This window comes from Alosa sapidissima, chromosome 1, assembly GCF_018492685.1.
Source record: "Alosa sapidissima isolate fAloSap1 chromosome 1, fAloSap1.pri, whole genome shotgun sequence".
NCBI classification, from domain to species: Eukaryota; Metazoa; Chordata; class Actinopteri; order Clupeiformes; family Clupeidae; genus Alosa; species Alosa sapidissima.
Window position 1 is genome coordinate 54,967,376 of NC_055957.1, and position 14,671 is coordinate 54,982,046.

At 41.4% G+C, this 14,671-nt stretch overlaps 1 protein-coding gene across 5 annotated transcripts in view; it reads right to left on the reverse strand.

Annotated features, from left to right (window-relative positions):
* The window catches only part of chd7 (chromodomain helicase DNA binding protein 7), a 69,668-nt gene that overhangs the window by 24,413 nt on the left and 30,584 nt on the right, over positions 1-14,671 (reverse strand). For all 5 annotated transcript variants that reach the window (XM_042109251.1, XM_042109224.1, XM_042109260.1 and 2 more), the window contains exons 4-20: positions 11,887-12,025; positions 9,526-9,651; positions 9,326-9,391; positions 8,333-8,385; positions 7,307-7,421; positions 6,838-6,921; positions 6,511-6,648; positions 6,233-6,354; positions 5,853-6,096; positions 5,093-5,269; positions 4,830-4,973; positions 3,529-3,808; positions 3,121-3,331; positions 2,134-2,329; positions 1,807-1,974; positions 968-1,147; positions 767-877 (exon numbers count right to left, since the gene is read on the reverse strand). In XM_042109251.1, coding sequence (XP_041965185.1) covers positions 767-877; positions 968-1,147; positions 1,807-1,974; positions 2,134-2,329; positions 3,121-3,331; positions 3,529-3,808; positions 4,830-4,973; positions 5,093-5,269; positions 5,853-6,096; positions 6,233-6,354; positions 6,511-6,648; positions 6,838-6,921; positions 7,307-7,421; positions 8,333-8,385; positions 9,326-9,391; positions 9,526-9,651; positions 11,887-12,025 — 2,554 coding nt within the window. The remainder of the gene's footprint in view (positions 1-766; positions 878-967; positions 1,148-1,806; positions 1,975-2,133; positions 2,330-3,120; positions 3,332-3,528; positions 3,809-4,829; positions 4,974-5,092; positions 5,270-5,852; positions 6,097-6,232; positions 6,355-6,510; positions 6,649-6,837; positions 6,922-7,306; positions 7,422-8,332; positions 8,386-9,325; positions 9,392-9,525; positions 9,652-11,886; positions 12,026-14,671) is intronic.

A 14,671-nucleotide genomic window follows, 5' to 3' on the forward strand; every position in this document is an offset into this window, starting at 1 on the left:
GTGTAACAGTGTCCACTAAGCATACAACATTTATTTTGACCCTTTATCCAACATACACTACTGGTGAAAAGTTTGAGGTCACTTTCAAATTTCGATTCCCCTCCATTATAGACACCAGTACCAGCTGAGATCAGTTGCACTTATCAGGGCAGCAGTTTTTAGATTACATTATGTGCTTACAAAATTTCAAAAGGGTTCTCCAAGGTTTTCTCAGATTAGCCTTTTAAAATGATATCAGATTAGTAAACAGAATGTGCCTTTGGAACATTGGATGAATGGTTGCTGATAATGGGCAATGCAGATATTGCATTAAAGATCAGCCATTTCTTCCTACAACTGTCGAGAACGCTTTTGCAATTTTTTTTTTCCATGTTTTATCTTGAGTTCAGGTAGAGATAAAACAAATTGATTAAAATGGAGAATTGTCTACAAAACTGAAATGGAGATTAACCCCATCACTCAACCTACTCCCATATAATAATAGAAACGTGGTTATTTATTACGGGACCAGTGGTGTCCGGCCTCGGATCTACTGCATTATTACTTTCAAGGCAGGGCTCAGAGCCAGTAATTCATGACATTTAGCAGAAACAACTTTCTCTTCTCCTTTACCAGTCTAACAAGCCAAACATATCCATTCACTTCTTTACCAAAGCAGCAAAGCTGCTGAAGATTAACACTCAGTGCCAAACTACAATTCCCATGCGGCATTACCCCTCCTGCAGTGGGGCTCCTGTATTTAATTGTGTTTAAGCAGCAGACTTACCCTTCCATTAATAGCATCCAGGTCCAGCTCGGCTTTCTTTGCCCATTTCTGCCAGAAATCTGGGTCCTCCAGAGAAATATCGGTCCTGTTTCCAGAGGACACAAAGCTGGCCTGGAGACAATCAAAAACAGTCAAATTAGAAACGAAAGCATGATATCTGTGTGTGTATACCCTGTGTTTGTTTAATAGTCAGGGATGTACCTTGGCAAAAGTGGAACCTTTGCCCTCTGATTCGATGGTAATGGTCTGTGTGCGTCTCTGTAAAATTTGGTCAATGTCTTCTTCACAAAATTTGGAGCCTTCGTCCTCTTCATCCATGAGTGCTCCGTATGCTCCCTTACGTAGGAGATCTTCAACTTCCTTCTTGGAAAGTTGTTGAACCTGAATTGTACAAGGTAGAACTTGTTCATTCTGAATCCGTGGCAGGATAACGTTTGCAGTGAGACATAGCAATGAGTAGAGGTGTCATGATTTTGATTTTAAGTCAAAATCGATTGAAATTACTAACTTAGAATCGAGATTGATATGTAATTTCGTGAAGGTAGAATCAATGATGTAGCCATACCCCCAATGTCACGTCCAGCATGTATGCCAAGACTCAAAACCACACACACGTGTTAAACTGTGACGTCAACACTCCCTTAACTTTAGGCTGCAGCCAGTTGGAAAAGAAAATACATCACCCAACTGAAATCTAAGCCCCTCTCGCAACCCTGAAATCATCGGTGGGGAAGTATTTTGTTGTTCATTCACGTCAATTAACACTGAACTGAACTTACAAAGGGAAAAGATGATCTATTTACAGTCCAAAATTATTTTAATGCAACGGTTCCCAACATTTTTTTCAAAATTGGTTTCAAAATAAAAGCCCCAAAACAGAATAGGAAAAGGACAAAAAAAGTAATCATAAAGAATGCATTAATAGTAATATTAAAAAACATTGAAAATCGAATCGTGACTAGTATCGAAAATTAAATCGAATCGAGGATTTGGAGAATCATGACATCCCTAGCAATGAGATGATTTAAGTGTACTCATACCCCATTAGCAGCGTTCTCCCTGCCACTCATTGACTGTAACACAGCTTTGTCGAGTCCTAACTTCAAGCTGGCTTTATCAAACATCTCCCTCTCATAAGAATTCCTGGTGATGAGGCGATAGATTTTCACAGCCTTGCTCTGTCCTATTCTGTGGCATCTAGCTTGAGCCTAGAAGAGACAGACAGACAACAAAATTATCCAGGTACTTGGTTAGAACTCAAACGGAGTTTTTTTTGTTTTATTTATATATATATATATAGTTTTGTGATCTTTTGTGTATTGTAGAACATATTTAGACTCCTGCATTATTCCTGTGAAAATACTCACTTGAAGGTCATTCTGTGGGTTCCAGTCAGAGTCAAATATAATGCAGGTGTCTGCAGCAGTCAGGTTGATGCCCAGACCTCCAGCCCGGGTGCACAGCAGAAACACGAAGCGGTCCGAGTCAGGCCGGGAAAAGCGGTCAATAGCTGCCTGGCGAAGGTTTCCCCTCACTCTGCCATCAATCCGCTCATATGGGTACCTACACCATATTTATTAAGTTACAGTGGTCGAAATGAACCTTTTGGCTGGTAGATGAAAAATCCAGACATGTTTTTTACCAGCCCAAACTATACAATCCTTTTCATAGCCTAATTATTTTGAAAGTGTTATTATACGGCTCTTCAGAATGCTACAGAATGTTCCATTCAAAGGAACGGGCATTCCCAATGTTTGGAGGTCCAATAATTTTGTAACCTCTGCAAAAATATGACAATGGCAACTGGTTTTGATCTATGAATCAAATCTTCCATATCATTCCGTGTGCAGCATAGTTTGTTTGCGATCACAATGGAACTTCATTGAAAGTGAAAGTAAGCAAGTAATAGGCTACGTGCTATTTGTGTGGGTTTTCATTTTCTCTGCAAACAGTAACAAAATAACTTTTAGACTCGTGAAGTTTCCTTTTTTCGCTCTGGCAATTATAATGAGCGGGATAATAGCCTAGTATTGTTTGCTGGTCATTATCGGAAAAACAATCCTGGTAAATCATTGATCTTTGAAAGGAAGGGAGACAGGACACAGACGCAAAGCAGAGTTGATATGGCAAGCCAGTTTAACATGACAAACTGAAGTAGCCTATTGTCGGAGTTGATAAGCAGCCATATTACACACGCTAAAGTGGCGACTACCTGCCACAATTCAGCTGCCAATACAAAAATCTACTTGCTACTGGTACTTGGCGGGTGACAATTTCAAACCCTGTCACTTTAGTTAAAATGGATATCTATTGCATTCTGGTCTATTCAGTGATTACTGAGAAAAATACAATACCTTCTCTGGATGAGGTAGTCCTCTAAAATGTCCAGACAGCGCACCATCTGAGAGAAAATGAGCACACGGTGACCGCCGGCCTTCAGCTTGGGCAGCAGCTTGTCAATAAGCACCAGTTTGCCTGCTGCCTGGATCATAGCTTGGAGCTGGAAATCTGAGTGTTCAGTGGAGTGACTTTCTCTGAATTCTTCCAGTATCTTCTCTTCAGCACCTACATTTTTTTTAATCAAATGTGAAGTTATAAGGCAAACCTGCTTAATTAATTAATGCCAAATTTAAGCCCAATGAGTGGGATTTGTTTTGGTCAGTATATTTTGCCATCACAGTATAGACACTTTTAACAGTCACAAGAACACAACATATTTGTACAGCACTAAAATAATTTTTGATTGACTGAAGACAACATACCATTGACGAGGTAGGGATGGTTGCAGCATTTCCTCAGCTCCATCATTGTGTTCAGCAGGTTAGGTACACTGGATCCACCACCACCACCTCCTCCACCTCCACCTCCACCCTTTGACAAAAAGGTAAAGTTTTTCTCCAGGATAGCACGGTAGTACTTCTTCTGCACATTGGTAAGCTCCACCTCAATGATGGTCTCTTCCTTGGGAGCCAGGTTCTTCTCCACATCCTCCTTTAGACGCCGAAGCATCATGGGCTTCAGGATACCCTGCAGCTTCTGAACCTGTTTTGGGGTGAAGAGGAATGGGTAATCAAAGAAGTGAGAGGTCAGGAGTGAGATGGTGATTAAATGTAGGAATCAGATAGCCTGGACAGATGCTTTATCCAGCATGGGACAGGATATATACAATGACAGAGGAGGATGGCTTGCACCACTACATTACCTATGGCTGCGCTGATGCTGTCAATATTAAACAACATGGACTTTTCATGAGTATACAACTGCATTTAAAACCTCCAAAAATGATGTACTTGCTGTACTTCAGAGAGGATTTCCTAAGAGCTTAAAAGCGCTATAAAGCGATGTTGGCCAACGTTACTTCTGTTGATGTTCAAACAAAACAGAAGTAGCTTGCTACTCCCTCTCCCAATTGAAACTCTCCTAAACGCGCATCTCTTCGGATATTGGCTGAAATGCTGTTTGTTATGTTTCATGGTGCATGGCTGCACAAGTTTGTTTTTGTTGCCGTTTGCAGAGCCTGGGCTGTCTACAGAGACCAAGTTTTTTTACAGCGTGTTCAGGGGACAGGCAGCTAGCGGATCATGAGGTGATGTTTGCTATATGTGACAAAAAATACATTTTTTAGGCTAAAATGTTTTAGCCTAAAAAACATGTGACCTCGCTTAGAGCACCTTGAATGTACAACTTACATTAGGAACTTGGAAATCAAAAGTGAACTAAGAGTGTCCAGATCTATTGTCAAGTCCTTTTAGGCAAGTCCCTCCACTCGGCGGCCATATTGTAATGTTTTTTGGGCACTTATCGGGCATCTATTTCGGCAGAAATGTGCGTGCGCAAGGCTTCACGACACCAACCTTGCTCCAGCAGCAAGATCACAACACATGATTGGCAATGTTTTTGAGTGCTGTGTCTCCTTCATTATAAAGTATCGGTTCTCAGTTGAGGCCCAATTAGAGGTAGAGTAGGGCTGGCAGAATGCAGGTGGGGCATCAAAGCAGTCTACTGCTTCTAGTCTTCTTCCTCTATATTAGTCTGGCATGATTGATGCATTTTGAGTCAGTACCTGTTCCTCAGTTTTCAAATCGCCGAATTCCTGCATGAAGGTGGTCTCTGAAGGGAAGCGATCTGGCTCCAGAAAGTTGAGAAGACTGAAAAGCTCCTCTACAGTGTTTTGCAAAGGAGTCCCCGTCAGCAGAACTTTGTGTTCCTGAGTAGAGGAGACCAAACCATAGGTTATTCCAAATTCGAACAGTTTATTTTATTTTTGCCTTTACTGGTTATTTAGGTTAGAGGGACATTTTTCTGAGAGGGGAAGGGCCTATTTACCATGTCCATCATCTTCAGGCCCTCGAGCAGTTTGCAGTTGCGGTTTTTGAGGCGATGGGCCTCATCAATGATGACACAGCGCCATGGCACACTGCGCAGCTCTGGGCAATCGGTCAGGATCATCTCAAACGTGGTGATGACGGCATGGAATTTGTAGGCTCCTTTTATCACCTTGCCCTGTAGGAATAAGGGTGAATAAGACAGACAATGCAAAATGTTTGACTAGCTATGCATTTTGGTGATCAATCTCCGTGTGGTTTAACAGGTTGAACGTTAGCGCTTACCACCTGACTAGAACCGACACTTGAGTATATGGAAGTAGCACTACTGCACTAAATTGTCCTTATCGACGCTTTGGCTAAAAAGTGTCAGCCAAACGTAATTAAGGATACTGCAACACAACTTACACACGTGGGGAACCTAAACAGTCCAAGCAGTAGACTATGATAAAGCTAGCCAACTAGGCTAGGCCTACTATGTTTACAATATTTCCAGGCTTCAACCAGAGCAGCTGACAGCTGAAGCTATAATAATAGTACCTAGGCTTAGTAGGCTATAATATGTGCAGTCATGAATATCAGAAAGTCAGTATTTTCAAATTTTGTATCAGTTGTTTATGCATCATTTTAATATCATAATATTGTATATTCAGTGTTCATTCATTCATTCATCTCTCTCTCTCACAAACTTATTACACAATATGACAACTTTATAACATTTTTTGGTTACATCTCCAGCTGAAGACAGCATTGGCATTCACCTGTGCATCTCTGTAGTTCATTTCATAGGTCTGGATGGTTCTTCGGCTGGCTTGGCTGCCATGGTAAACCACTACGTTCAACTCAGTCCACGTACGGAACTCCCTCTCCCAGTTTGGAATGGTTGACAGTGGCGCAATGACCAAATATGGCCCATGGATTCCCTTCAGGTAGATCTCATGGAGGAATGTGATGGACTGAATGGTTTTTCCAAGACCCATTTCATCAGCAAGAATACAATTCCGTCTATAATAAAAATAAAAAATAAATAAATAAATAAATAAATCAAATGTGAAAGGAGGAGGGAGTCAGGACATCATATCAGGACTAAGAGTCTAAATGAGAAAACTGCTGCTGGATGGCAAGCTAATTGCATACATACGTGTTGAACCAGTTGAAGAGTAGCCAGTTCACTCCCTCCAGCTGGTATTCCCTGAGTGTGTTGCTGTTTTTATATTCCCTGGAACTCTCGGATTTCTGCCAGTCGCTGGCAGGAGGTCGCTCCTGTTTCCAATAAAATAATTCCTGTTAGTGGTTTTCTGGGCGACCACAGGAACGTGGCTGGGTCTGTCCTTCCTCAGATTTCTCTTTTAAAAGGAGGAAATACAGTAGAGGAAAGAGGGTCACATAAACTGCCAGATCACTCCTCCTGCTTCTTACCACACGTTTGAGCTCTGGTTCCCTTGCCATCACTCGTTCGAACTCCTCAATCTTGCTCTGGTCAATGTCTGCCTTCAGTTCCCATGTGCTGTCCTCATAGGGAAGGGAGCACCATTTCACCAGGTATAGAATCACAGGCTGCAACAGAGACATTATGTTAAAGCACTGCTTGGCTCATCAAATGCATCAAACCTGGCACCAACAGTTTTACAACAAACATCAGTTTCTTGACTTATTGCACCAAAGAATGTTGGCAAATCAACAAACTATCAATTTACTTTAATAGTCATCATTCCCTCTGTACTGTGAAGTCAGGTTAGAGCTTACCTCTCCATTCTCATCAGTTGATTCAGACACATCTAAAACCCTGTCCACCTCAACATAATCTGGGTTAAAGGGTTCATCATCCATCTGCAATAGGTCAATTACAATTGATAAGGTGTCACATGGTCAATGAGGCCATATACAAGCCCATATACAAGACTATAATAGTGTACATAGTGCAATAGTGTACATTGTGTAATAGTATACAGTGTGTATTATAGTGCTCAAGAGCACAGAGTAGACAAGGGTTGTCTGTACATTTCATGTTAATACATGACCTGATTTTCCTAATATGTGTGAATGGCAATGGCCCAGTGTGGAAACATGCTTAATTTCCCCATCCCAATCTAATCAACCTAAACAACAGTTTCAAGCCTGACGTATGAGAAACCTATGATACCAATAACACATTTGTGATCAATTTGTAATTAGATACACTTAGATCCTTGACATGGATGACTATAGTGCTTACCTCAGTAAGAAAGTTACTGAGGGCCTGTTTGGCCTTGAACCTCTTAACTTTCTGGTGGATCCGTTTGTCTTTTTCAAGTTCCTCCACATCTGCCCAACGACAATGCAAATAAGAGCTGCAAGTACAGACAGATGAAGTAAGAGGGTGAGAATAAATTCACTGAGTTGTTCTTACTTCTTAAATGTTGTCTAAAGAGGTAAATTAACTAAAATTACAATGGCTCATACTTGTTGTGTTTTCAACGTGTCAAAAAAGACCTCACATAGGGAGATTTCAGACTTTCAAAGTCAACAGAGCACAGATGTACAATGACTTGGCTGATGCAGACCACCTACAGAAATGCTAAGAGATTCTTCAACCTCACCTTTTATGTGTTTCATGGTATCAAGCCAGCAAAATCAATCAATACCATAACCTATATTAGTGTATGAGTAATTTTTGTTTCATAAAAAAAAAAAAAAAAGAAATTGCTGAGTGCTGAAATTATCTTTTTCGTTAAGGATTACTGTTGATCTACCCGGACGGACTGGTCATAAATATTCAGTAAGAAAGTTCTATGACAAGCAGGAGGTTTTTGATTCAATGTTCAGTTTGCAGTCACAAACATATCAGGCACAGCTAAGCAATTAAGTTGATCTACTGCCACTCCTAGTTATCAGTCCATTTTCTAGCATGTAATTTAAGGATCCTACATTTTGTAGTTTGGTAAAACAAAGGGGTATTTTTGTTGTGATTTTGACCTTCCCAATCTTCAAGACATATTGCCTTGTAAGCAGGCATGAAGAACATTGTGTGATGTTTCTCCTTTAGCATGAGCCAGACATATAAACTGCTGTTAGTCTTCAGGAATGAAACTACTAAATAATTAAAACTACCACAATGCAGAATATAGCCAATATAATTTGTGCTGAAGTTGGAAATTTGAAAATCATATTACAAATTGATATCTGTTATTCAATCATATCCTTCAATGTCTGAAAAGAAGAATGAAATATATATTTAATTCATATCAAGAAAGACACTTACAAACTCTTGAATTTAACATAAAACTCTTCCACTTCCACTTCTCCAGACTCCAACTGAAAATAGAAAAAAAAAAAGTAGTTAGTACCATAACATTACATCAGACATCAAGATGTTTAAGGAAGGATGGAAATTCATATCCAACACTGTTAAATCAAAACTGTAGAACTTTGCATTCGGCCCTTCTCTTTCACTACTGTGTGTGTTGACAGCAGTGAAAGCACAGGCTGAGTCATGAATCACATCAGCTCCTGCACCACACACGGCCCCATTCACAAGCAAGTTGACCCGCCGCTGGCTTCCTGCCAAAACCACAGCACTAGAGCAGACGCCAAATCTACCATTTCCTCGGGCGGGAGCCCAGTCGCAGCTGTGCTACTGAGAGTGAGAGAAAGTGTGCTCGTGAATATTATTTTTGGCTGTTTTTGTGGTGTTCTGTTTTACAGCCCATTATCACAGCTCTCTCTCTTCACTCAGGCCAATTTCACCAAGGGCATCTGGTTTGGTTTTCCCAATGTTTATCAATTTAGGACACCAAAAATCAATGGTGAGATTTGATGGCTGTCAAGTGAAATATGGTGTGAACTGAAGACTGTAATATCATTAGGCATAAGATTATCCTTTAGATTCATATTTACACAAAATCATTGTACATTAGCTCTTCACCTTGTGATAGGCAAATCACTGTTACTTTGAAGGAGTGTTGACACAACTTCTGTGATACTGAGAAACACAGCTATGTAGGTATGCCTTTTACCTCATACAAATGGCTAAGTATGAAAATTAGTGTGATGCCCCTGATTACCAAATGATTGTCTTTTTAAGTGAAATGCAATGAATTTACCACACAGGAATCAGATACTTTTGTCCTTTATAATTGCTCTGTGGTAAATAAACTCAGCTGTTGAGCTGCAGAGAAAAAACAAAATCCTTATCTACCAGGTCCCAAAGAAGCATCGATTTTCCCACCCCCAAGGATCACTTGATTTTTTTCACCTCTTTCTTGACAGCACGCATCCCCATGATCTTCTCAACAACAGGCCCCTCTGTATCAGGCACCTCCTGAATGAAAAAGAATACTCATTCATACATAATACAAAATATATTCACACAAAATAACTGCATTAATGAACAGTACTAAGTGTCATAATACAAAGAAAAACAAAATAGCAAGACTAATGAGTTCAGCTGCTGACCTGCTGTTCAGAGGCATTGGAAGGGGATTTGGGACCAGTGGAGTGGTCATCGTCATCATCAGAAATCTTGAACTCAAGGTCCTCTGTATACCGTTTTCTCTTTACCTGACGACTGGACCGTCTCTTCTGCAAGCAAATTTCGTATTTCATTCTTGTGCCAGGTCAAGTCTCAATACCTCATAGCATGCAGCACAGTATTGCCTACAGGTACATCTATAACTGTTCCAGAGCTTGGACATTCCAGAGAAGGTTTGTGGAACTACATCATTGGAATAGATAAGGAAAGGCACTAATAAAAGTAATAATATTAATAATAATAAAATAAAAAAAATTATTAACTATGACCATTTACTGGTAAAAGGGAACCACAGAGGAGAGTGGTTGGTGACCATGCCTAGTTCTACTAATAGATTGATATGCAAGAAAAAAAAAAAACACATTTGCACAGAGGAGTGCAATACACATCATATACAATAACATCTTAATTGCTGTTTTAACCATGAGTGAGCTAACATTATTTGAACTACAGTCAGTCCATCCTTTCACTGCTTAAGTCAAATTATGTTTGGTGCTTCGGTCCCGTGTGTGGTCACTTTCAGAGTAATAGCAAAGTCCTTTTAGGCAAGTCCCTCCACTCGGCGGCCATATACCAACGTTTTATGGGCACTCATCGGGCACAGTCTTTCGGTCGAACTGCGCGTGCGCAAGGCTTCACGACACCAATCTTGCTCCAGCGGCGAGATCACAACACGATTGGCACGATGTCTTCACAACACACCATATGATTGGCTCAATGTATTCACATATCGACGTTTTGCCGAGGAAAGGGTGGGATATGTGTAGACAACGGCCATATTGGCGTGACAAACTAACCCCATGCATTTCTATGGAGTATTTTTTGAGTGTTGTGTCTCCACATTAGCAAAGTCTCTGGTAATAGTGACTAGTCTAGCTGCAGAGAACACCGGTTGGTTGGGAAGACAAAGATATTTAACAATGTTTGAAAAGAAAATTGGATTTACACTGGATAAACATTTACAAAAATAGTACCTTATACATAGTTATACAACAGTTAAAATACATACTTGCATATTTCTATTACATGATTCCATTAATATTATTCAGAAGGAACAATTAATGCCATTAAAAGGGACACTTCACGGATTAGCATTAAGCTTTCTATCAGAAGAAACCTGGTAGTATTTTCAAATGACCGTGCTTCCCTCCTTCATGTCCCCTTGAGATGAGCAATATCTGTATTTTTTGTCTGGAAAACAAGTAGTCTTTTGCGTCATCGGAGGAGGTTTTGGACAGAGGCTGGAGACTACATCTCTAGTTCTGCATGTTTTTAACGTTTTCTTTTACTGTCTATGGGGGTGTGACCTCACTCCCAGAATCCAGAAGTGGCTCCTGATGAAATATCCGCCTATGTATAATCTTTGCTTATGCCTAGGCTACTTCCTGGAGGAGCCGCTTGGTAGGGCAGCGAAGAGCAGTGAAAGGCAGGGAATTCTGGGAGTTGTTGGCTTTCCACCACATGAGCCAAAAATAAATATTTGGCTTTTTCTCAGTCAAGAAGGCACTGACTTTAATGATGACTCCACATTTCTACTACATAAATGGCCCAATTTAAAATACACATTCATCTTCCCAGCAGTGAAATGCCCCTTTAAGTAAAGGATAATGGCAACCCAGGTGTCCCAATATCTGGAATTAATGGATGAGGCGGAGGCAAAGAATTTTCTCCACCAAGTCCATTAATTCCGTACATCGGGACACCTCGAAGGCCATTATCCGCTTATCCTCCGGTTGCCACTCATATGTCGGCAATAGTTACTATACATTCTATTGCACACAAAGGAAACATGCACTTCAGTTTAAAAAGAAGCTGACCTGTTCAGTTCATTGCACTACTTTTATGGTTACTGACTGTGATAACCGCACAGCATAGTTAACTTTGTATACAGTTCGGTTACCAGTTGATTCCATTGTTGAGAAACCTGCTTCCTACTGTAGTTCAACCAATTTTTACTATGGTTGTTATAGTTACCATTCAAAAGCGCTTTAATATGGAACGGTGGTTAAACTATTTTTTCCTAGAATTAATAGCCCTCCATCAGCCAATCAGAAAAGTTTATTTCTCTCCGGGGTTGAGACATAATTAAGAGACATTAACAAAACCATGTTATTGACAATATCAAGAAAAAATAAATTCTTAAAAGAGCACCTCTTCATTTCAAATATACACAGAAGAGAGGTTACAATCCTAGTGTTATAGGGAGGGTAAACTACAATACCACAGTGTCAACAGATCCCTTAAGAGATTTTGGTATTTCAGCGCCAGAGAGGAAAAACAGTTACCTGAACACCATCATCCTCCTCCTCTTCCTCTGGAGAGGGAGGTGGTGTCTTCTCAGTGTCTGAGTTGACAGATGGCTCCCTCTTCCGCTTGGCTTCCTTCTTGGTGCCCAAACCACTATCAGAGTCTGACTTCTTCGTGCTGAGAGAGAGAGAGAGAGAGAGAGAGAGAGAGAGAGAGAGAGAGAGAGAGAGAGAGAGAGAGAGGGAGAGAGTGAGAGAGAGAGAGAGAGAGAGAGAGAGAGAGAGAGAGAGAGAGAGAGAGAGGAGAGAGAGAGAGAGAGGAGAGAGGAGAGAGAGAGAGAGAGAGAGGAGAAAAAAAGAGAAAAACTTTCATTGTAATTATGTCAAAAAGCACAGTAATCACCATTTTCTACACAAAAACCAGGACTTGTCAATAATAACTGGAGTTGGATCACAAACAATGAACTAAAAAGCAAACTACATAATTTTAAACTGAGTACTAGATTAGTTTACCCTAGTAGAGTAGCTCACCCTATTCCAGCTTCATAAAAAATAGTGAGGGGGGAAATAGACGTAGTGTGCATGCATGTGGGTGTGTGTGTGTGTGTGTGTGTGTGTGTTTAATAAGGGACAGGCATGAAAGAACTACAGAAGTCAGGCCAGAACAGACTCCTCTTCCAGTGCAGTTTGGTTCCTGTTCTTATGCTGCCACAGCTTACACAATGCCCTGGAGGCTGTGGTGCTAGCTCGCTCTGGGGGCCCCCCTCGCCTTTCATTCGCACGCCAAGAGCAATCAAATCGCCCTGGTAACTGGCGCTCACGTGACCTGCACCTGTTCCTCTGGCTGGACGCCACTGGCTAAAGCCATCTGCTTGCTTCTGTCAGTTACTCTCTCTCTACCTCTTGTGCTCTAGCACTTCTACTCAAAGCACCTGCACTGCTTCAGTGTCTATGGGTTTCAGACTGTCAATCCTTCAGCAAAAGGAGCCAAAAAGAGTGAGAACGGGGAGAAAAAAAAAAACATACAAAGGACAGGGGAAAGGGAGAAGGGCTAGGGGGAGGAGAAGAGAGACCAGGGTTAGATGAGAGCTGATGGGCTGCTGGTGGGAGGAGGAAGAGGGGGAGGGAGGAGGATGACAGAGCTGTGCTCTCCCATGGCTGACCTTTCTGAAGCACAGAGGGCAGGGCTTTGGTTCAGAGACGACACACACACACACACACACACACACACACCCTTCTCAAAGGCCAAGCTTCTTTAGAGTAGCCTCTGCTGAAATACCACCCCTCCCCCATGTGTACGATGAAAGAGTAAGCAGGAGAGGGAGAAAATGGAGGGGGGTTTGGAGTGGCGCTGGGTAAAAGGAGAAAATGCTTTGGGTAGCTTATTCTTCCGCTCTCTCGCCCTGTGTTTGAGCAGAAAAGTACACAGGGCTGGGTGGGTGTAATTTGCGTTAGCAGGGCAGAGAGACCCGCTGCTCTAGCTCCATGAGACTCAGTGGCCGTGAGGGGGGGGTTAATGGGACACCTGCCTTCATCAGCAAGATGACTCATCTTCCACTGGATCCCCCAACCCCCACTGAGTGTTCTCCCTTAGCCAAATAGCAGATGCTTACACACATGCCTGTTTTCCCTCAACAGTACACTTGATGCTATGACGCACACACAAAAGGCCAAGCTTAAGATGATATGATACGATACGATATCATTGTCAGTCAGAGCTGAAATTCTTTTTTCATCACTGGGCAGCTCATTTAAGAAGGACAGACATACACGTAAGATGTATAAGACCAAAGGACTTATAAATTACATAAATTACATGAACATACACACAAAACAAAGAATAACTAGATGTACCGCAGAGCGGTACAAAATATGACCGCCGCCCAGTCCAGCACATTTTTTCCACAAAAAGAAATCACGCTGAAAGGCCTATATGATTCTAACGGTCTCACTAAATTGCATTATCCACACTCAATTCTCACTGGTATCTGCTAGACAACAAGTACCAAAACATGATTAGTTCATAGATTTCACATGTAAAATTCATTTTATACAACCCCACCTCCATCTTGCCTGTTTATAATTCTGAGAAATTCTTGATTGTTTGTGTTATGTTTATGTTGTGTGTGTGTGTGTGTGTGTGTGTGTGTGTGTGTGTGTGTGTGTGTGTGTGTGTGTGTGTGTGCCTGTGACATTACTGTGAATGTATGTGTGTGTGTGTGTGTGTGTGTGTATCTGTTTGTGCACATGTGTGCACATGAAATGGGTTAACATGACCCCTGGAGGCAAACATACGGAAAAAAATGGTCATCCTAGGCCCTACAGTTCTCAAGATATTCACAGAGAACTGTGTCTGCCCTACCCTCCTTTCGGGGGGTCCAGTCCAGCGGGGGGGCTACAGATCAAAACGAAAAATGACGGTTCCATGCTATCCATGTGGGGGTACAAGCCCACCAAGTTTTGTGTACCCCGGTCTTTCAGTGTCCCGGGAATCCTTGTTGGTGTACGTCACTAAATGTACACATAAATTATTTTATTGTAAGGCCCCCCATGAACGAAAGTACACAAAACTTGGCATGCATTCGGAGGGTGTCATAATGATCCTACACTTTTAATTTCGTGCAGTTTTGACCTTGTCAGCCAGAGATATTGTGATGAAAACACCTAATTTTTTGCTTTTTAATTTTTAACTAGGTGGCGCTATACATGAAATAAGTGGTAATGGGATGGGTTGACATGCCCCCTTAAGACCAACATACATAAAAAAGATGGACCTCCTAGGCCCTACGGTTCTCGAGATATTCACAGAAAACTGTCTCCGGCC